Here is a 23,485-nt window from a genome sequence, read left to right on the forward strand (position 1 = left end):
TCTAAGGTTCCTGTTTTCACTGACCAAGTTGATGGGGGAAAAAATAGCTCTAGGAAGATTCCTAATACTCTTGGCTACCACTGGAGCAATTTTTCAAGGATAAACAGGTTTCAGTTTGTGCCCTGAAATTGTTTTTGACAACTTACTCCAGCTTTATAATTTTACTAGAGGCCCGGTGCACAAAATTTGTGCACGGGGAGTGTGTGTGTGTGGGGGGGGGGTTGGGGGGTTCCCCTCAGCCCAGCCTGCACCCTCTCCAATCCAGGACATCCCTCTCACAATCCTGGATTGCTGGCTCCTAATCACTCACTCCGCCTGCCTGGTCGCCCCTAACTGCCTCCCCCCCACCAGCCTGATCGCCCCTCACTGCCTCTGCGTGCTGGCCTAATCGCCCTTAACTGCCCCCCCCCCCCCCCCGCCAGCCTGGTTGCCACCAGCTGCACCCCCCCACCAGCCTGGTTTCCCCTAACTGCCCCCCTCTGCTGGCCTGGTTGCCCCCAACTGTCGTCCCCCCCCCCCCCCCACCGCCAGCCTGGTCGCCCCTCATGGCCCCCCTACCAGCCTGGTCGCCCCATGCGGCCTGCTTGTTCGGTCATTTGGTTGTCCCTCACTAACCCCCCTGCCAGTCTGGTTGTAGGCAGCCATCTTGTGAGGGCGTGAGGGTTAATTTGTATAGTACTTCTTTATTATGTAGGATTCTACAAAGAGAAAATCCCCAACTTCTTCATGTTGCCATTAATGTAAGTCCCTTCTAGGCCTTCTTTAAATACCCTATCAGCTAGGTAGTCACTGTCATAGAATCCTTCTAGAACTATTAAAATGTTGGCCCAGGAGAGTATTTGATGTAAAATTTACTTGTTTTTCTGTTCTTAGGTTGCTTATGATGAAGCTACAGATGAATTTGCTTCTTATTTCAACAGACAAACTTCTCCCAAGATTCTCATTACAACATCAGATAGACCTCATGGGGTAATAAATACATTAATTAGTATAGTTCTTGAATTCCTAATTTTCTTTTATTACTTTGACTATTTAAAGGAACTCTGTTCAGAAGAGTTAATTAGAGATTGCCTGATGCCTGTGAATAAGCTAAATAAAATGTAATATTGTTAATACAATGTAGGTTTTTTAAGCCTGATTCTTCAGGATAAGGTTTTTCAACCTCAACATTGTTAACATTTGGGGATGTATAATTTTTTGTTATGGGGGATTGTTCTGCTCATTATAGGATGCTTAATTGCATCCTTAGCCTCTATCCACTAGATACCACCAGTACCAGCCATCCCTAACCCCCCATCATAATCACCAAAAATGTTCCCAGACATTGCCAAAGGTTCCCTGGTGGAACAGAATCACCCCCAACTGAGAACCACTGCTTTAGGATGATCAGCCTTTGGTAAAGGATGGAACTGTTCAGAATTCACTCTTGTCCTAGCGTTAGTCTCTATTATAACATTGTCTTATAATAATCATTATGCCTTTCCTGATAAATATATATCACATAAGATTTTTATTTTCATTTTTGAGGATTTTTATTTTGTTTTACAGAGAACAGTACGACTCTGTGAACAGCTTTCCACAGTTATACCAAACTCACATGTTTACTACAGAAGAGGACTGGCTCTGAAAAGAATTATTCCACAGTGCATCTCAAGAGATTTCACAGATCTGATCGTTATTAATGAAGATCGTAAAACACCAAGTATCCTTTGTTTTTTAAGGAAGGGCTTCTATTTTGCATGGTTGATGTTAGATATTAGCAGTAACATAAACTTTTTGTACAGGAATTAATAAGTTTGAATTTTGTAGTTTGCTTCTGACACAAACCACATTTAGTAAGAATGTTCTAGAAAGGATTCAAGCCCTGATTTAATTTGCAAGACATGACTTACCTCTTAACCCCCTTATAAGATTTGATTAATTTTTTCAATGTGCAAATGATACAGAAATACTTTTGACTGTGCATCTTAAAGTTGAACCTCTGGTGAATCTTTGAAAAGAAGAATTCAAACATTTACTGATAATCTGCTATGTGGTAGGCACTAATATCTGTCAGAAACAGATCTTTCAAGAGCTGATGGATTAGATGAGAAGGCATTTATGTGACTATAACTCAATTAAGTGCCAAGTGCTATAGTAAGTAACAGTGAGAACTGAGATTTAGATCTTAATTTTGACTATGTAAAATGAGGTGGCATTTGAATTGGGCGTTATTGGATGAGTAAACTATTGAAGCTATTTGAAATTGCATGAGTTAAAGAAAAAATGTGTATGGTGTGTAAGAGATTGTATGGCTGCCTATCAGGAAACACCATGAGGAGACAGATTAGAAAGATAGTTTGGAACCACATTGAGTGTCAGACCAATGTTTTATTCTGTAGATGAGGCTGATGAGAGTGGCTTGAAATTAGCTGTAGCTGTCAAGAATCAAGGTAATAGTTTATTTTTTTCACTTAGCATCTGAGGAACTGGTGCAAATAGTGACACAGCTAAGCCCCATAGCTTGTTACTTGGTTTTATAACCAAGGCCTAAATCCAGGCTTGATTTAGTCTGTAGTGGAAGATGTACTTAAACTGTTGGAGAGGTCCGACCAACCAGGCTACTGTTTTAATAATCTAGGTGGGAAATCTCAAAGACATCAACTAAGACAGTAACAGTAAGGGAGAGATGTAGAAGTGAGGAACTTATGTAAACAGTAGGATTTAGTGGGAGAGGAGGAAATTTAAGATAACCATAGCTTCTACTCTGGATGAATGGGAGTGTTGATCCCATTATAAAGAGGACAGTATGTTTTGTAAAACTATATTATGTACAAATATTTAAAAACAATCTGATTCTCATCTCCTTTTAAGGTTCAGCATTTCAAAGAATCAGGTTGTGCTGTAACAGGAATATTGTATAGGTAGTAATCTTAATTTGCTGCATCCAGGACTTTTAAAGCCCTTGGGCTGCTAATCCTGCTAGGTAGGTATCTTATATTTCATTTGTAGTTTAGAGTCTGTAGCACTATTAATTCTCTGTTCATGACAGACAATCAATAAATGGCTATTAATAACTTTAATTTGTGGTATAGTAATCCCAAGAATAAGAGTTTGTTTCTATCAAGAAGAGAACTTAGGAGTCTCTGGTTTTGTGGGATGAATTCAAAGCTGGCAGCATATCCTAACCTTACAAACATAAAATGTATATACAGACACATAAAAGTGCATTTTTAGGGTTATAAGGCCTCTAACATGGAGGTAAACTTATATTCTATTTACAGTGCTATAGTTACTCTAGAATCCATTTCTGTTTTATCATTCCTGCTAGAGTAGTGGACATTAGTTGCTTCACATACTTTAGTTGAATGCTCAAAAACACCCTGTAGAAGGGGTTGATGAGGTATTTATCATATTAAAAAAGGTAGGACAATAGGTTAATCCATTTTTCTGAAAGATTTATGTTGATTTATGTCTTGAGATTGAGGCTTGGTAAGAAAATCTCAGTTAACCCAGAGGAATGCATGTACCCACCTATTCACCTAGCTACAGATTTTAGGAGCCTTTGAGGATCAATTATTTAAACAATTCAAGATTTAGAGTTCAATATGTTCTTAGCTTTGTGAACAGATGGATTAATTCTGAGTCACTTGCCAAATGGACCAACTGCTCATTTTAAAATGAGCAGTGTTCGTCTGCGTAAAGAAATTAAGGTAAGTTTTAGGCATTCCTCGATTGGCATTGGTCCCCTCCTAGTTTTTGCTTTTAAGCAGACTAACTTAAACAGCTGCTTGATTTTAATAATTGCATTTGCTGTCCTGATTAAAGCAATAGTTTTATCTACTGGCAGGTTTCTTGTGAGACTGTCATAATTGAGTTATGGCAAACAGGCAATAGCTTTCATTACTGTGAAACGTTAACTTTCCTAGAACTTCCTTTTTGGTGCCTTTACAGCTTATAAAATACTTTTAGATACATCTTACTTCATGGGTGTAGTAAGCCATCTGTGGTTGTCATTGAGATAAATTTATCATATTTGTCATGGGAATTATAAAACTTAAAATTGCAATGATATAGTTTTGCTAATAAACTTGTGATTTTCCTAGAGAAGAGGCAAGGACCCCACAGAACACGTACCTGAAATAATTCTGAATAATTTTACAACTCGGCTGGGTCATTCTGTTGGACGAATGTTTGCATCTCTATTTCCCCATAATCCTCAGTTTATTGGAAGGCAGGTTGCCACATTCCACAATCAACGGGATTATATCTTCTTCAGATTTCACAGGTGAGGAAGGTACCTTAACTCCTTGGACTTTTAATCATGAAATACCTTTTCAAGATAAACCTGTTTTCTAATGTATTTTGACAGGTATTATAGATGAGAAATATATTCTTTTCAACCATCACAAACATTAAAGAAGTAATAGTTGGGTTAATGCAGACTAATTTCCTCAACTTTTTTCTTTACCTTTGAAGATACATATTCAAGAGTGAAAAGAAAGTGGGAATTCAGGAACTTGGACCACGTTTTACCTTGAAATTAAGATCTCTTCAGAAAGGAACCTTTGATTCTAAATATGGTGAATATGAATGGGTCCATAAGGTATGTGCTTACTCTTTAAAAGCCATTTCGATGATTTTAAGTATGGAATGAGAAAGAGATCGTGTACTTAAGCTTTGGGCTGTTCTACCTCAAGTTATGCTTCTGAATGTCTTCACTCATGAGCTCTAAGAACCATTCTCTGATGTGGTATTTGGGTCTGGTGATTAATCCTGGTTCATTTGAAGTATCCTAAATATTAATGGTTCTCAAAGTAGGACCAGAAGCATCACCTAGAAACTTTAAGATGAAAAATTGTTGGGCCACAGATTTACTGAATTGGACCCAGCAACCTATTCTTAAGCTTGTGTTACCTGATTCGGGTTCATGCTTGAGAACTATTTTCTAATCTAGTAAGTAGTATTTCACTTAAGTGTGATTTTTACTTTAAAATTGTATATGTTTAATACACATCTATTGGAACTGTAATTTCCAACACCTTTTATATTAAACCTGAAGACTGATACTTCAGTGACAGTTTTTAGCATTGTTACCCATAGATTGTGTGCTAACTTTGTTTACCCCCTAACTTTCAGCCCCGGGAAATGGATACAAGTAGAAGAAAATTCCATTTGTAAAATACTGAAGGAACAGTATTGGATTTTGCAGAACAGGCCTATCTTAAATTTATAACAGAAGACTCTTCAAAATGGCATTTACTGATTTCATATACCTTCTTTCGTGTCTGGACAAATTATGGAGTGCCATGAATTACCACTCACTTTCTGTAGGAAATATAAATAAAAGTCATTTTGGTGGAGTTAACGTTGCAATTTCCTGAAATTTAATTTTTATTTTTAGTAACTGAGTAATTTAAGTTGGAATCAAGACTCAATCTAACTTTCCCAAATGCACTTTTTTTTTTTTAAATCTTTATTGCTGAAAGTATTACATGTCCTCTTTTTTTCCCATTGACGCCTTCTAGACCTCCCCCACCCCTCTACCATGTACACTTTCATGGTACATGTGGGATAGAGGAAAATACAGTGCTCGGTAGATACATTGTAACCAACCCACTGGTTTTCTACCAGACTCTCTTGGATCTGGCACAGAGTTTTTAACTGTTTTCTGAATGATTGGAGACCACGTGTCTGGGATGTTTTAACATTTCCTTTAGCCTTTCTGAAGGATAAAAATTTTTAAACAAAATGTTTACCAAGGACTTAAAGCAAAGTTGCAAATTATTGAAGCCAATCTTTGGTTCCTTTTTTCTTGCTACGTTATACATCATTACTCAGTACTGTAGTACTCCAGGAATTGTCTCAAGCTCTGAAGCTCTCAAGGTTTTCTTATATCTTCTAATGGAATTCTTACATCCAGTCTTTTCTCTACTGTCCTTATTAGGAGATAGGAGATAAAGTAAACAACTTAGGTGTAGTGGTAATAAACCCACAAAGGAGTTTATTAGAAATATTTATTATTAAAACAAAGCTAGCCCTGTAAATAACTCATATGAGTAGAAACTAGTATTAGCAACTTTCTTCTGACCCTTAAAAGAAGTGTGCAACTTACCTTTACTTTTCTAGCAGTTTTGCAAATGTATGGCATAAAGTTATATCAGAAGAGTTGGTGGAACAAACGCTAAAAACAACCCATAATGACAATGGGAAAATTGCCATTTAATTTAGGTGTTCAAAACTAATACATAGTGTATTACCAATAATGAGACAAAAATACTTTTTATAGTAAGTATTTTATTTGTATGCTGCTGCCAGTGTATATAAAATAATCATTCTTGTGAAATAGAAATTCATGAAAATTCAGAGAGGTAGATGTTAAGGACTGACAAAAGCAAAAGTTTGTATAGTATGGCACATGTTATAAGCTTTTTGTACAGGCTTCAGATTTAGCTCTCTTTGAATATTCACCGGTTCAAGAAAAGTGGTTTAGAACACCTGAAATGGGAAGAAGAAAAAAAGTGAGTTAGGGTAAAATGTCAAAGAATAATCAATGGATTAACAATAGCACTGCATTTTGTATTATTTTTACAGCATTCATCTAAATGTTAATAAAAGTACTTTCAATTAAACTAAACCTAGTTTAAAAAAAAAAACGACACATCACAGTGTTTCTGGAGAAAAACAGGATGGGAAATGACTGGTGTAAAATGTAACTTTCTCTTAATTTTCAAAACCACTCTGAAGTATATATTATTTATAGTTTATAATCAGACTTAAAAGATTAACTTGCTAAGATCATTGCTAAAATACACTTTCTCTTAATTTAAAATGAACAATAGTATTGGGGAGAGCAGTTTGGTAATATCTACTAAGGTAGAAGGTGCAACCACACTTTTCTCTTTACCCAACTAAACCTATATACAAAGAGAAACATGTACATGGATACTGTTTATAGTGATACTAGAGGCCCAGTGCACGAAATTCGTGCAGGGGGGGTGGGGGTTGTCCCTCAGCCCAGCCTGCACCCTCTCCAATCTGGGACCCCTCGAGGGATGTCCGACTGCCCAGTGGGATCGGGCTTAAACGGGCAGTCAGACATACCTCTCACAATCCAGGACTGCTGTCTCCCAACTGCTCGCCTGCCTGCCTTCCTGATTGCCCCTAACCACTTCTGCATGCCAGCCTGATCACCCTCTAACCACTCCCCTGCCAGCCTGATTGATGCCTAACTGCTTCCCTGCCAGCCCGTTTGCCCCTAACTGCCCTCCCCTGCAGGCCTGGTCACCCCTAACTGCCCTCCCCTGCAGGCCCCAACTTCCCTCCTCTGCTAGCCTCGTCACCCCTAAGTGCCCTCCCCTGCAGGCTTGATTGCCCTCTTTTGCAGGCCTGGTCCTTCCCAACTGCCCTCACCTGCTGGCTTGATCCCCCACAACTGCCCTCCCTTGCAGGCCTGGTCCCTCCCAACTGCTGGTAGCCATCTTGTGTCCACATGGGGGCAGGATCTTTGACCACATGGGGGCAGCCATCTTGTGTGTTGGAGTGATGGTGAATTTGCATATTACTCTTTTATTAGATAGGATAGAGGCCTGGTGCATGGGTGGGGGCCAGCTGGTTTGCCCTGAAGGGTGTCCCGGATCAGGGTGGGGGTTCCCTTGGGGCATGGGGCGCCCTGGGCGAGGGGCCTGTGGTGGTTTGCAGACCAGCCACGCCCCCCGGCGACCCAAGTGGAGGCCCTGGTATCTGGGATTTATTTATCTTCTACAATTGAAACTTTGTAGCCTGGAGCTGAGCCAAGCCTCCTGCTTGCTCTGTGGCCCCAGCCATTTTTGTTGGCATTTATTTATCTTCTATAATTGAAACTTTGTAGCCTGGGCTGGAGGCCTGGGCCGGCCAGGTGTGCAGAAAGCTTGGCTTCCTCCATCGCCAGGGAAACCCAAGCCTCCCTCCTGCTCTCTGTGGCTGTGGCCATCTTGGTTGGGGTTAATTTGCATACTGGCTCCTGATTGGCTTGTGGGTGTAGCAGAGTGATGATTAATTTGCATATTACTCTTTTATTAGATAGTATTTTAAGAGCAAAGAACCGAAAATAGCCTAAACAACTCAAGAGGACTGGATAAGCTAAGGTTCATACACAATGAAATACTAGACAGCCAATTAAATGACTAAATCTACATGGAGATAAAGCAAGAACTGTATGTAGTAAAAATAAAAACATGGGCATACCAACTTCAAGATGTTACCTATTTGGAAATGTAGGAAAAGTATATCATTTCTTTTTTAAAAATTAACAAGGTAAACTAATTCAGGATAGATACAAGTTCATCTTTATACTTGAAAATTTGATATATTCCATGATGAAAATATTCAAAAGGCATAAACAATCAATGGTGAAAAAACAAAGTGTTTTAACTTAACATTTGAATCAGTGCAAATTACAAAAAGAAGATAGTCAGAAAATAGCAAATAGGCTGGCAAGGGCTCAGCATCAAGTTCCAGGTGAAATAACAAATTTTAATCAAAAGACTAGTGTTAATAAAATTTAAATGTCATTCCTTATTGAATAATTTTACTTCTAGAAATGTACCTGAAATAGAGAGGTAAAGTATATATAAGTATATAGATACCAACATATTCCCTTCAGTGTAGCTTCAAATTTGGAAACTTCAATATTCAATGAAGTATAATTAAGTTACAGTATAACCACTGAACATCTCATTTACAAATATTTAATGAAATAAAATTCCTGTTTTTAAACAAACTACATACCATGATCCTCATTATATTTATTGATTGATTTTGGAAAGGAAGAAGGGGGAAGAGAAACATTAATTTGTTGTCCCATTTATTTATGCATTCATTTTTGATTCTTGTATATGCCCTGGCTGGGGATTGAACCCACAACCTTTGGTGTATTGGGACAAATAATTTTCTTAATGATTATTTCTAGGTATACTGACCATGGTAATTTGTATATTCCTTAGACCAGCTGTTGATAAATTACCTATGCTGTTGTTTTTTGATAAAAACCATATATTTTTAAATGCTATGAGTATAAAGTTTCAACTGTGAATTCTCTGTACTCATGTCATTCACTGTGGGCCTAAGACCACTGGCAGTAGTACTAGTATAACCCAGAAGCTTGTAAGAAACACAGATTGTAGGACCTCACTCCAGACCCACTAAAATAGAATTTGCATTTGAACGAAGTGATTTATAGGTATATCAAATTTGACAAGAAATGTTTTCACATCATATTTCTCCTAGCCAAAAATGTTTCAAATCATAATATCCACAAAGCTGTTTCATTATACTGCCAGGATTAATAACCATTATCTTACTTTGAAACCTAGTTATTATCCCAGCCATATTTAAACACTTATCTGTAGACTCCTGTGAAATGTAGACTATTAACTGCCAGTTAAGAGCCAGGCTTCTTAACAGTACTTTATATCAAATGAAAATAAGCCATTTTGTAAGTAAATAGGAACAGAAGTTTAAAAAGGATCTTTAATAAACCATAAAAATATGTAATTGTAAAAACTGCCATGAAGAATTAATATTGCCAGAAGCAAGGAACTACTGCTTAATAGGAGCTAGAGTCCCAGCCGTGGGCAAACTACGGCCCGCGGGCCGGATCCAGCTGTTTTATCCGGTTCTCTTGCTCTCCCCTCCGCTCCTTTACTTTGAATTTATATTAGTTCACACAAACACTCCATCCATGCTTTTGTTCCGGCCCTCCGGTCCAGTTTAAGAACCCATTGTGGCCCTCGAGTCAAAAAGTTTGCCCACCCCTGATAGACTGTTGAAGACTTACTTCAGTATGGAAAACCTATCACTCAAAGGTGCTTTCCCGGAGCCTCCCCCTCACTCTCCCCCCAACCCTGGTGTTTCCAAAAATCTTAACCAACCACTGTATTTACTGGAAACGTGTTATACTTATACAGACTTCCTGGATACTCCCAAATCTACAAAGCTTAATTAGGGAGGGCACAACTATGTAACATGGTATTTTGGGAAGCAGCTTCCTGGACTTTGAGGAGTTAGACTGTTTGTAAAGGGTGTGTGCCATACAGAGTTGTTGTTTTTTTAAAGCACTATTAGTTTAAGGTTGCTCCTCATAGTTCAATACTAGTGAGTACACACCCTGACTAAAGCACTATTAGCACCCTTGGGTTACATTTAAAACGTAACCACAGCATATTTTGGTCACATCTCTTTTGGACTAACATGGTTTTGCACACATTGACATTTGATCTGGAAGGCACAGATTAAAATTTAGAAGTTAGCTTATTCAATTGTCTCATTTTCTCTTGCATTCACGACTCCCAATTCTTTACTATGTTGCCCTATAACTGAATTCTGTTAGAGTAAAAGCACCAGAATCAATCCAAATCAATCTTTAAAAGTCATCCCCATAAACATTCTATAAAGTTTAAAAACTAAATATTTGCCACACACACAAAAATTAGACTAGTGTTTAGGGACCTCAAAATACACCCTTAGGCCAATGCTATAAAAAGAAACAGGGCTTGTCACAGATTTTCTAGTAACTCTCCTATATCCTCTTGTATGATTATTAAATCATCTTTTTAACCCTCTTTATGGTAAAATAGAAACAATTAGTCTTCATGACTACTAAATCAGTAAATTTCACCAACCCTCACTTTCCTCACAAAACAAGACTGGAAACTTGCAGTGCCAAACAAAAGTGCATAGAAGCGAACAAAAAGACTTAACTGATTATTCCAGCTTCGTGCAGTTTTGTTGTTTTACTGTAAGGAAACTTACCTTCAAAATTCATTTTACTACAAAAAGGAACAAACTTTCTGGGGTCTGAAGGGATTGGTACTTGAAGATACTCCAGTCAGCAGGGGGTCATGTTGAGCATTCTGCAGACAGAATTGTTTCAAATCTGCAGCTGCCTGGGAAACCTATACATAACAAAGTGGGAGGGAATGGGAAGTGATTAAGAATGTTTTCAGAAAAAGTTTTCTCAAATCTTTCAAAATACCTGCAATAAACATTTCTCTTAACTCAAAAGATACATACTAATTGGAGATTATCCGTCACATACTGAGCTCTTAAAGCAGGGCATGTAAATATGACTAGTTTGTTTCATTTTGCTTATTAGAAGCATTATCAAATGATTTAGTACAAACAGTACAATTCCATTTATCTGTAAAGTATAGCACATCTTGCTAGTTTATTAATAAGCAGGTTGCTCAAGTGCAACCTTGAGAAGCAGCATCTTTTTATTAAAAAGCCGTGCCCAAAGCAGTACACGTGACATAGAGTTTACGCAAAAAGCATTAAAATTCTAGCAAACTATTACTTCACCTTGAAAGCAGTATTACTGGAAAAATGCTACCACTGTGAATGAACATAAAGTTCTAAATCTAAACCATTCAATTCATTGTTTTGGTATCATGTATCATCAGCTGTTTAATGTTACAAAACTGGATAGTGACAGCTTTCTGCTCAGTGTCAGGTGACTGAAAAGCTGATAGCAAACTTCAGTTAATTTTAACAACTTCACTGAGCAGCCTGCAAGAAACTGTATTTGCCTTAAATGTGATTTTACTGGTGTTGTTAATCCTCACCCGAGGCTATTTTTCCATTGATTTTTAGAGAAAGTGGAAAGGAGGGGGGGAGAGAGAAACATCTATGTGAGAGAGAAACATCAACTGGTTACCTTCCATATGCGCCCCCTCCAGGCCCGGGATCAAGCCTGCAACGGAGGTACATGCCCTTGACCATAATCAAACCCAGAACCCTTCAGTCCACAGGCCAATGCTCTATCCACTGAGGCAAACTGGCTAGCGCCTTAAATGTGATTTAATAATTTTCATGTATATACAATGCCACCCAAATAGGACTTAAATAACTTCTATAGCTTTACATTTTACTTTGTTTATAAGCTGTATCATTTAAATACCTACTATCCTATATAATAAAAGGCTAATATGCAAATCGACAAAACGGTGGAACAACCAGTCGCTATGACATGCACTGACCACCAGGGGGCAGACGCTCAATGCAGGAGCTTCCCCCTGGTGGTCAGTGCGCACAGGGGGAGCGCTGTTCAGCCAGAAGCCGGACTTACGGCTGGCAAGCACAGTGGCGGTGGCAGGAGCCTCTCCCACCTCCCTGGCAGTTGGACATCCCCTGAGGGCTCCCGGTCTGCAAGAAGGCGCAGGCCAGGGACCCCAACTCCCCGAGTGCACGAATTTCGTGCACTGGGCCTCTAGTTTATACATAATTTGGTAAGGTGATGCAGGATACAAAAACAATGAACTGAATGGTTCAGGTGTAGAATATGGATCACTAAAAGATGCCCCAAATGAATAAAATATCCTAAGTCTTGAACTGAGGTTTAGGAAGATGGGAAAGATAATCATTTATTCTCAGTTTTAACTGTCCTCAAGGAGGGTGAGTGCAGTAGTCCAAGTCCAGTCCAGCTGGGGTATTTGGCCTTTGAAAAGGAGGTTAGGAACATCACAGATGCTCTCTATACCAAGAAAGCCTGCATATTATTGCTGTACCTGATAAAAGTACATTAATCTGATAAAATGATCCATCATCCTGAGCTGAATCTAAACTCTGCTCTCGAAATCTATTTGTATGTTTGGTTTATACAACGGTCCAGGGTAATGAGTTCCATAGGCTTATTTAGCAACTGTGTAAAGTAGTAGTTTTAAAATACCTGGTACCAAGCACTTTGATAAATGGCCACTCTGCTCCCTCCAAAAAGGAGGTAGGTATAGAGCTAAAGTGTTATTATTTTTCACAGTCTTATAACTTGATTTCATTCACATTGACTAGCAACAAAAATAGAGTAAAGTATCTGTTAATTTTTTGCCTAAGGTGTAGTAAGCTCCAACTTAACTCCCTTTCACAAACTTCTCAAGCACCACTATGTGCCAAATAGAAGTCTAGACATTGAGAATACATAAAAGCAACCAGGTCCCTGCTGTTATGGAGCTGACAGTGCAGAGAAAAAGACAGATAAGGTGCTCTAAAGAAAAAAAAAAAAGAGTTGTTAGATTGTGACATATAGGTGTCTCTGAGGAGGTGACATTTAAACAGAACTCAATGCCCCAAAATCCAGCCAAATGACCACCAGTGTGAAACTGATCAGTGAGAATTCCAAGGAGTGGGGAAAACAGGCAAAATTTCTAAAGAACTCACAAGCTGCTAGCCCCTATGGCGCTGTAATAATCACCAACCAGGAGACTGAAATCCTATAATCCTGGCATAATTACTAGTGCCCTCTTTCACTCCCAAAGGCATCCTGGGTTGGTAATCAAGTATATGGTCACCCTACATATGGGAGAATTTCTCAAGCATTTGTGACAATTTCTATCAACTGTATTCAAACAAAGGTTTAAACAGTAAACTTGTGCTAGCTTAAAAATATCACTGGTAAAAAGAAAGCATCTAGCACAGTCATGGATAAAAAAGATGCACAAAATGAAATCAAACTGACCACATTTTGCATCTAAAGAAAAGCTCATTTAAAGTCTCAAGGTTTGAATGCCACCCTCCTGCCTAGCCCTACCATCAGACAAATTGAGAACTCTAAAACCAAGTCACTTGGAGGTGGCTTTAATGATTTCAACCAGAAGCCTCCTAAAGAATTAAGTATAGGATGCAGGCATCACGCTGGAGAGTTACTGAAGGGGCCAAGGTTTTCATAATAAAGCCCTCGGTGTACTTCAGTCTGAGAACTTATCATTTTCTTTGGAGACTAGGGCTTAAGTACCCGTACTTAACACAACTTTCAACCAGCATTTTTTTCTTTCCTGGGCCATTCCAATGTATAATAAGGGCACACCTGACTGTCCACAAATACCACTGGGTAAGGTTAAGAATCTGGAGATTAGAGAAATGAATTCCAAACAGCAATGGAGTCCACAGCACTTACAGGACAGGGAGGGGAATCCCACACCAAGACTAATGGGAATTTCCCTTCCCTCCTGAGGTGAACACAACTAAGTTAGGTTCCGGACATTTCTACTTAAGGAAATAGGTAAGTGGAGCCATCTTACTCCACAAAACATTTCTGGGAGAAGTAAAGACTACCCTGATGAATACAGAATCAAATCATCTTGGAAAATGGCTGCTTCTTTGGACAAAGGGAATGATTCAAATTCTACTCTCGTTTCTTTTAATTACAAGGAGTGTTTCACATGTAAGATGATCTGTACCAGAAAGAAGCCAATCCCCTTGGGATTTTAAAAATCTGAAGGACCCTACTCGGTTTGGCTCAGTGGATAGAGCGTCTGCCTGCAGACTGAAGGGTCCCAGGTTCGATTCCGACCAAGGGCACATGCCCGGGTTGCAGGCTCGATCCCTTGCCGGAGGCAGCCAATCAAGGATTCTCTTTCATCATTGATGTTTCTATCTCTCTCTCCCTCTCCCTTCCTCTCTGAAATCAATAAAAGAACTATATCTAAAAATAAAAAAAAAATAAAAATCTGAAGGAACTTGGAACAGCACTTGAATGTCAGGTTGTCACACATCAACACATACAAAAGCTCCCTCCCGCCCCCAGCCCCAGGCCCAGCCCCAAAATAAAATAGCCAAAGACAAGGTCAATGCTAACCAAATGCCAAAATAAGTAAGACTGGTCCACCCTAATCACTTTCCACAGGCATGCGGACCTGGAGATATCCCCAAGGTCAGATCACCGCAAACTGTGCCAAATAGGTATGAAATGCACGCTTGGCACGAGACTGGTTATACAGGGCACCAGTGGTAACCTTACACACCGCGGACGATTCAAAAACAAACATATAGTTCAAGTTGTGCAAGAATTCGTCTCCAAGTTCGGTGGATGTGAGGAGCTGGAGGTAAGAATCTTCTGCTAAAGAGAGTGGGTTTGAAAAGGTCTGACACGAAAACAAAAAAATACGTCTGTTCTCTATCAACAATCGGATAAAGCCCCGCCGGGCGACGAGAGGCGGAGGAGGCTGGTAGAGGGACGGGAAGGGTGCGGACCGCGCGGAGGAGCAGCCGCGGGCCCGGCCAGCGCGGAGTCACCGCGCAGGGAGGGAGGAGGCGGGGAGAGAGAGGGGGGGGGGGGGTCAGAATGCGGAACGCCGCAGCTCAGCCCGGCCGCCGGCCCGCTTCGGGAAATCTTAGGGCGGAAGGGCGCACTAACCTGACCCCCAACCCCAGCGCCGACTCATGCCGCTAAGTCTCTAACATTCGCAGCTCCCGGGTCGCCAACGGCGTCCGGCGCGCACCCTCAGTCTGCCCGCCCCGGCCAGCTCGGCGGCGATCCCACCGCCACGTCCGCCTTCCCCTCCCCCTCGGCCGCCCGCCCCCACTCACCTTCACGCGGTTGAGCCCGGCCTCCAGCCGGAGCTGTTGAACCACTTTCTTCATAGCGGTGACGCTGGAAGAACCAGACATGGTGCACGCGAGTGCCGGGCAGATTGGTCGGTAGCGGGTCGCGGGTCCGCGGGGGCCAGACGGCGGGGCAGCGACGCGAGGGGCGGAGCTCGGAACTTTGTCTCCAAGTTTCCGGTTCTTCGCCCAGGGGCTCCGCCCTCGGCGCGCATGCGCGCCTCCTCCGCCGGCAGTTTCAGCGACACGCCCGGTGGGACGCGAAAGCTGGGAGGCGGAGACGGAGCTTGAGAGGCGGTGCGGCGGTGGGCGTGGCAGCCGCGAGCGCAGTCTGGATCAGCTTCTCCTCTCCCTCGGGTTCCGGGGAGGCGGATTTGGGAGAGGTTAGGAAAGCGCTGGTCCTTGGCCGCGGAGACACAAGAGGCACTCATAAGGAGACCGCGGAGTGGAGGCCGGACGCTTGAGGGAGTTTATCGAAGGCCTGGCGGCGGGTTGACCAGGAGGTTCCAGTTTTCCTGACGGAGTTGGCGGCAGAGGTTGAGGGAAGGAAAAGGGAGCGCCCTGCCGAGGTGTGGAAACTAGAAGTGCCCGCTTTCTCACTGTCACCCCATCCCCACAGGGGCCTCTAAGTGATCCGAGTGTGTCCTGTGGGCACCCTGTCCGCAGCCCGCTTCCCCACCGTGAGACCTTAAGGCGAGGGCGTGGCGGGCGCGGTAACCGACCGCGGGGAGCCGCCGGGTGGCGGGCAGCTGGGGCGCTGGTTCCCTGGAGAAAACAGGATCTTCTCAAGGTTCGGCTTCTGTTGCCTCTTACCTCTTGGTTTTCTGGAAGAGGTTGTGAAAAAGCCAAGGTGCTGGTTGAATATTTACACCTCTTATTATCTATTTCATTTTTTTATGTAAAATAAGCTTATTTTACTTAAAAAAAACAACTATTTTTTTGTGTTTCGGGAAAATTTGCTCTTTTTTTTTATATTTCAGTAACTTATCGACCTTGATCTTAAAAGTGGTTTTCTAAAGAGATAGGATTAATCAAGCAAATAGACTGTTTCACCCATGGGAAAGTATGTGTTATGTCAAAGCATTTAGGACAAATGTTTTCTATTCTTTTATATATCTACATATACCTATACAGATATATCTATATCCATATGTATATTCTTGTTGATTTCAAAGAGGAAGGGAGAGATAGAAACACCAATGATGAGAGAGAATCATTGATGGGCTGCCTCCTGCATGCCCCCACTGTGGATGGAGCCCACCACGGGAGCATGTGCCCTGATCCAGAATCCAACCATGATCTCCTGGTTCATAGGTCAAGGCTCAACCACTGAGCCAGGCAATGTTTCCTATTCTGTTGGAACAGCCCATTAACGAATATACTAATGACTTCAATGAATATTAATCATTTCATTATTAATGCATTTCAAATTTTTTGTATAGTGAAAAATCCCATATATAATTTGCTCTGTGTCAACAAGTCCTAACTCATTTACTGAACAATTTAAATAATTTTACAAAAATGTCCAGTGTACTTAAGCATTGTACTTTTAATTCATACAATGGATGTAATGACTAAGATTATAAACCAGGGTTTGAGTTCAGGCCCTATCTATCCTTGGTATCCCTGGGCAAGCCACTCAAACTTTGCTGAGATTCTCTTTCCTCATTTCAAAATGAAGTAATAAAACTCCCCAGAGCTGTTTGTGAGAATGAAATGAAATTATACACATTAAAAATATTACAAGTTATCTCAATATCACTTCTCCCTCTTCCCCAGCAGCATTTTAAATTATTTCACTTTTGGTGGCTTGTTGACTGACTTCATTCATACTTGACACATTTGGAAGATTAAAAATATATCTTTACTCAAAGAATGGAACATGAATGAATGGTTTTATAGATTATACAGAACTAGAAATCTGCTTCTCTGGCTCCCAATCCATTTAATTTTGTGTGAGATTCCACTATATTGGTATATTTAAATGTAGCCCATTTCAGGTTTTCAATTTTAGTATTTATTTAGGATTTTCTAAAGTTCACTGAGCATCTCTTTGTATACTCTATAATCAAATCAGACAGGAAATAAAAATCGCCAGAATTCTTATTTCTAGGTACTGCACAGAGTATCAGAAATTCTTAAGCTTCCCTGAAGATTCCACCAAAAAACTACTAGAAATGATAATTCAGTAAATATAAAATACAAAATAAATATCCAGAAATCACTTGCATTTTTATACACCAATAATGACCTAACACAAGGTGAAACTTAAGAAAACAATCCCATTTACAATTCCATTAAAAGAAATACTTAGGAATAAATTTAGCCAAGGATGTAAAAAATCTGTACTCAGAAAATTATAAAGCACTGAAGAAAGAAGTTGAAGAAGATACAATTAAGTGGAATCATATACAATGTTCATGGATAGGAAAATGTCTATACTACACAAGGCAATCTATAGATTCAATGCAATTTCTATCAAGATACCAATGGTGTATTTCACAGAACTAGAACGAATATTCTAAAAATTTATATGGAACTACAAAAGACTGAATAACCATAGCAATCTTGAGAAAGAACAAAGTTGGAGGAATCACACTACTTGATATCAAACTATACTACAAGCATAGTACTGGCAGAAAAAAACACATATATAGGATGCCCCCCCCCAAATGTACACAAACTTTGAATAATTATAAAGGCAGTGTTTATTAAAATACATTTCATTTTCAAAATGTAATAGAATCTACAGATAAAGTATGTAGATCAATGAAACAGAATAGAGTGCCTAGAAATAAACACACTTTTATGGTCAATATTTGACAAAGGAGGCAAAAACTTACAATGAGGTAAAGATAGTCTATTCAATAAATCGTGTTTGGAAAATTGGACTGATACAAAAAGATGAAACTAGATCACCTTCTTACACCATACACAAAATAAACTCAAAATGGATTAAAGACTTAAATGGTAGAGTCGAAATAAAAATTCTATGAGAAAACAGGTGGTAAAACAGACATTTTTCATAGCAATATTTTTTCTGAGATATGTCCTTTGGCAAGGGAAACAAATAAATAAATGGAACTACATCAAACTAAAAAGTTTTTGCACAAGAAAGGAAACCATCAACAAAATAAAAAGACAACCTACTGAGTGGGAGAACATACTCACCATTGATACATCTGATAAGGGGTTAATATCCAAAATTGATTAAGAACTTCTAAAACTCACAGAGAAACCAAGATGGCGGCATAGGTAAGCACCTAAACTGCTGCCTTGCACAACAATTTCAAAACTACAACTAAAAGAACGGACACCATCCAGAACCACAGGAAACCTGGCTGAGTGAAAATTCTACAACTAGAAGGAAAGAGAAAAGCTCACAGAGAATTGGAGGTACAGCAAAGGGTCTTTGTGCGCGCAGAGGGAAGGGCGTCTGAGAGCCTGGCTGACTTTCTCTGGCGGAAGGGGGAAGGAAGCCCCTGACCACACTGAACCCCAGTTCTGACTGCACTGAACCCCAGTCCTGGGCGAAACCCCGTGGACCCAGGCTCATACAGGGGGAGTCTGGACTGTCAGGTAGAGAGAAAGGCACCGGAGACTCGGAGACCCGGGGGAGACCCGGGAGAGCCCCGGCAGGCAGGGTTCTGGAGGTGCGCGCGCCAGTGTGCACAAAGGCTGCGGAGGTTGCCACAGGCTTTCCCTAGTGTAAGGGAGTCAGAAGCTCCTGACTGCACTGAGCCCCAGTTCTGACTGCACTGAACCCCAGTTCCAGGCGAGCCCCTGGGGACCCACGCTCTTGTGGTGGGAATCTGGAGTCTCGGGCGGAGACTTGGGAGCCGGGGAAGGCAAAGGTCTGCAGGCGCGTGCATGCCAGTGCACACAAAGGCTGCGGAGGTTGCCACAGGCTTTCCCTAGTGGAAGAGAGTCAGAAGACGGGGAAGGCAGAGGTCTGCAGGCGCGCAAGCGCACAAGGGCAAGGCTGACTGGAAGCCAAGACTATCTGCTCCGCCCTGAGACTCCACCCCATCCAAGCTGAGCACAGAGGCTATTGCAATTTGGCAAGTCTAATCCTATAAGGCTGTCTCCAACACCGAACTTCTCCCAGCGTAGACACAGCTGATCCTCACAGCCAACTGGCCTGGAGGTCAATTCCTTCCAGTGATACCAACAACAATCAAGACTTAACTACAACAAGGCTGTACACACAGTCCACAAAGGGGTGCACCAAGAGTGTCCACCTCAGGTTAACTGGGGAGGCCGACCCACTGGGCCATATAGAAAACCTAACACACAAATCTACCCTACCAACTCAGGGAAGCAGTGAAAATGCGGCGTCAAAGAAACAGATCACAAATGAAAGAAATGGAGGAAAACAAACGACTGGATATAGAATTCAAAACCACAGTTATAAGGCTTTTCAAGAATATCCTAGAAAAGGCCGATAAATATAACGAGACCCTCAAAGATATGAAAAAGGACCAACTAGAAATTAAACATACACTGACTGAAATAAAAAATATTATACAGAGACCCAGAAACAGACTAGAGGAACACAAGAATCAAGTCAAAGAATTGAAATACAAAGAAGCAAAAAACACTCAACTGAAAAAGCAAAAAGAAAAAAAAAATCCAAAAAGTTGAAGATAGTGTAAGAAGACTCTGGGACAACTTCAAGCGTACCAACATCAGAATTATGGGGGTGCCAGAAGAAGAGAGAGAGCAAGATACTGAAAACCTATTTGAAGAAATAATGACTGAAAACTTCCCCCACCTGGTGAAAGAAATAGACTTACAAGTCCAGGAAGCGCACAGAACCCCAAACAAAAGGAATTCAAAGAGGACCACACCAAGACACATCATAATTAAAATGCCAAGAGCAAAAGACAAAGAGAGAATATTAAAAGCAGCAAGAGAAAAACAGTTAATTACCTACAAGGGAGCACCCATACGATTGTCAGCTGACTTCTCAACAGAAACTATGCAGGCCAGACGGGAGTGGCAAGAAATATTCAAAGTGATGAATAGCAAGAACCTACAACCAAGATTACTCTACCCAGCAAAGCTATCATTCAGAATTGAAGGGCAGATAAAGAGCTTCACAGATAAGAAAAAGCTAAAGGAGTTCATCAGCACCAAACCAGTATTATATGAAATGCTGAAAGGTATTCTTAAAGAAGAGGAAGAAGAAAAAAGTAAAGATAAAAATTATGAACAACAAATACATATCTATCAACAAGTGAACCTAAAAATCAAGTGAATTAAAAACCTGAGGAACAGAATAATCTGGTGACTATAATAGAATCAGGGGCATAGAAAGGGAGTGGACTGATAATTCTCAGGGGGAAAGGGGTATGGGGGGGTTCAGGAAGAGACTGGACAAAAATCATACACCCATGGATGAGGACAGTGGTGGGGAGGTAAGGGCAGAAGGTGGGGTGGGAACTGGGTGGAGGGGAGCTATGGGGGGAAAAAGGAGAAACAATTGTAATAATCTGAATAAAGATTTATTTAAAAAAAAAAAAAAAAGAACTTCTAAAACTCAACACCAGAAAATCAAACACTCCAATTAAAAAGTGGGTAAAGGGCCTGATTGGTGTGGCTCAGTGGTTGAATGTCAACCTATGAACCAGGAGGTGATGGTTCGATTCCTGGTCAGGGCACATGCCCAGAATGCATGTTTGATCCCCAGTAGGAGTTGTGCAGGAGGTAGCTGATCAATGATTCTCTCTCATTGATGTTTCTGGAGGTAGCTGATCAATGATTCTCTCTCATTGATGTTTCTGTCTCCCCCTCTCCCTTCATCTCTGAAATCAATAAAAATATATTTTTTTTAAAAAATGGGCAAAGGACCTGAATAGACATTTCTCCAAAGAGGACATACAGATGGCTGATAGACATAAGAAAAGATGTTCAATGCCATTAATCATCAGAAAAATGCAAATTAAAACTACAATGAGATATCACCTCACACTTATCAGAAAGGCTATCATCAACAAATCATCAAACAAGTGTTTGAGAGGATGTGATAAAAAGCGAACCCTCATGTACTGTTACTGGGAATGAAGATTGGTGCAGCCACTGTGGAAAACAGAGTTACCTCAATAAATTAAAAATAGAACTGCCTTCTGACCCAGTGATTTCACTTCTGGGAATATATCTGAAGAAACCTGAAACACTAATTGGAAAGAATATATGCACCTCTATGTTCATTGTAGTGTTATTTACAATAACCAAAACTTTGAAGCAGTCCCAGTGTCCATCAGTAGATGAGGGGATAAAAAAGCTGTGGTATATTTGCGCAATGGAATACTACTTGACTGTAACAAAAGAAGTCAATCTTACCATTTGTGACAGCATGGATGGACCAGGAGAGCATTATGCTAAGAGAAATAAGCCATTCAGAGAAAGACAATGTATGATTTCACTTATATGTGGAATCTAATGAACAAACAAAATAGAAACAGACTCATAAAGAACAGACTGACAGCTGTTAGAGGGGAGGGGGGTTGCTGAAATTTAGTATACAATATAAAGCCAACATTTCATTCCTGCCAGGGGAGTGGTTAGAAAGCAAAATTATACAGTAAATGAGAGATTAGACTAGAACTCTATAGCCCCAAATATTTGGCTATCCAGCTATCAATCTTCTTTTGTTTGAATTGTCATTGTTTTGTTAATTAGCTAATTAATAGGTAAGGAATTTGAAAATACCAAAGATTATGTGGTAGGAGTAAGTGAAATGTGATTTGGTTAGGATCAACTACAAATTCTAAGCATGCCTAAAGAGGTTAATGAAGCCTCTGTTGGTTTTGATAGTAAAGACTTAAGTTACCTCAAGCAATGAAGAGATTATTGTAAAAATCAACATAGAGCAGTAGTGGAGTCAGTTATAGCCAAACTGGGATTAGATGCAAGGCTAGAGACCTCAACAGGAAAAATTTTGACTCTTATTTCTAGTGCTCTGCTATAAACATGAATTACTTATGTATCTCCTCAGTTACCTTCTCACAGCCAGTTAGTCATTCCGTCTATTCTTTATCTCTCTTCTATCTTTGTTTACAAATAATTGTAGCTTTCTCATAACATGGGCTTACCCCATGGCTATGCTACTACTTCATGACTTCCCCTTCCTCCCTCTTTCTTTCTTTCTCTCTCTCTCTCTCTTTCTTTCTTTCTTTCTTTCTTTCTTTCTTTTCTTTCTTTCTTTCTTTCTTTCTTTCTTTCTCTGTCTCTCTCTCTCTCTTTCCTTCCTTCCTTCCTTCCTTCCTTCCTTCCTTCCTTCCTTCCTTCCTTCCTTCCTTCCTTCCTTCTTTCTTTCTTCCTTCCTTTCTTTCATTCTTTCTTTCTGATTCAGTATCTACTAACTACACACTTTAATCTTGAGTTCTCTCAGTTCTAATTCCTAAAGACTCATCTCATGCCAGGCCATTTTATTTGTCTATGGCCAGCCAGGATTTGGTCTTAGTATTGATCCAATCAGAAATGGTAAAGACAGTTATAATTCAAAGCATGGCTTCTTTGCTATAGTATAGTGGGGCAGTTTACCTTAGGTCCTAAGGTAAACTGTTAAGGCTTAGGACAATAGTAAAGCAGGTTTTGATTGATCTGTGCTGAGTTTGCTTAATTAAAAATTTCTTCTGAATTAAAATATCAAGTGTTTAATGTATCCACAGGAGTTAAAAATTCTGGCCTCCCAATCTGCATACCAGTTACTGTACTGTATTTATTATAGATTATTATCACTAATTCTTATATAATAAGGAAGTTACTATAGATGTATCTGAGTCTTCTCTAAAAATATATTTATACTTTATAGAAAATACTATATGTATTTTAATTTTTGACCAAGAGAAAATGAATTGTTTAAAATGTGTCCTGGTTACAACTCTATTATAATTTACCACTTTACTTAGTTGTATAGGATGTATGTTCATTCCATTATAATTATTAGCCCTATTTATTAGTAATAAATCTATTTCAATTATTATAATAAGATTGTATAAATACCTAAGTTGTCATTTTGACTCTATTTTAAAGTCTTTTATATGTGTGTGTTTTTTTTCACTTTTTGAATGAATCAGAGTCCAGAAATGAGTGGAATACTATCTTAAACAAGTCAAAAATCTGTTACAACATTTATACTACTTGA

The 23,485-nt window shown here is 40.1% G+C and overlaps 2 protein-coding genes across 3 annotated transcripts in view; one reads left to right on the forward strand and one right to left on the reverse strand.

Annotated features, from left to right (window-relative positions):
- The window catches only part of RPF1 (ribosome production factor 1 homolog), a 19,165-nt gene extending 12,881 nt beyond the window's left edge, over positions 1-6,284 (forward strand). The window contains exons 4-9 of one of the 2 annotated variants that reach the window (XR_013960029.1): positions 874-969; positions 1,549-2,965; positions 3,598-3,692; positions 4,086-4,267; positions 4,459-4,585; positions 5,119-5,353. Coding sequence is in view for 1 of the 2 variants with exons in the window: in XM_080657754.1 (XP_080513880.1) it covers positions 874-969; positions 1,549-1,702; positions 3,610-3,692; positions 4,086-4,267; positions 4,459-4,585; positions 5,119-5,160 (684 nt within the window). In the remaining variant the exon portion in view is untranslated. Of the gene's footprint in view, positions 1-873; positions 970-1,548; positions 2,966-3,597; positions 3,693-4,085; positions 4,268-4,458; positions 4,586-5,118 lie in introns of both variants that reach the window. The other variant, XM_080657754.1, reaches the window with a different exon arrangement.
- On the reverse strand, positions 6,257-15,528 carry GNG5 (G protein subunit gamma 5). The gene is made up of 3 exons (XM_080657755.1): positions 15,319-15,528; positions 10,771-10,913; positions 6,257-6,477 (listed from the first exon to the last, which is right to left on the reverse strand). Exons 1-2 carry the CDS (start codon positions 15,397-15,399, stop codon positions 10,788-10,790), a joined length of 207 nt encoding a protein of 68 aa, XP_080513881.1. The 5' UTR covers positions 15,400-15,528; the 3' UTR covers positions 6,257-6,477; positions 10,771-10,787.
- Positions 15,529-23,485: the final 7,957 nt, after the last annotated feature.

Source organism: Plecotus auritus (genome assembly GCF_963455305.1).
Source record: "Plecotus auritus genome assembly, chromosome: 2".
In the NCBI taxonomy this organism is placed as follows: domain Eukaryota; kingdom Metazoa; phylum Chordata; class Mammalia; order Chiroptera; family Vespertilionidae; genus Plecotus; species Plecotus auritus.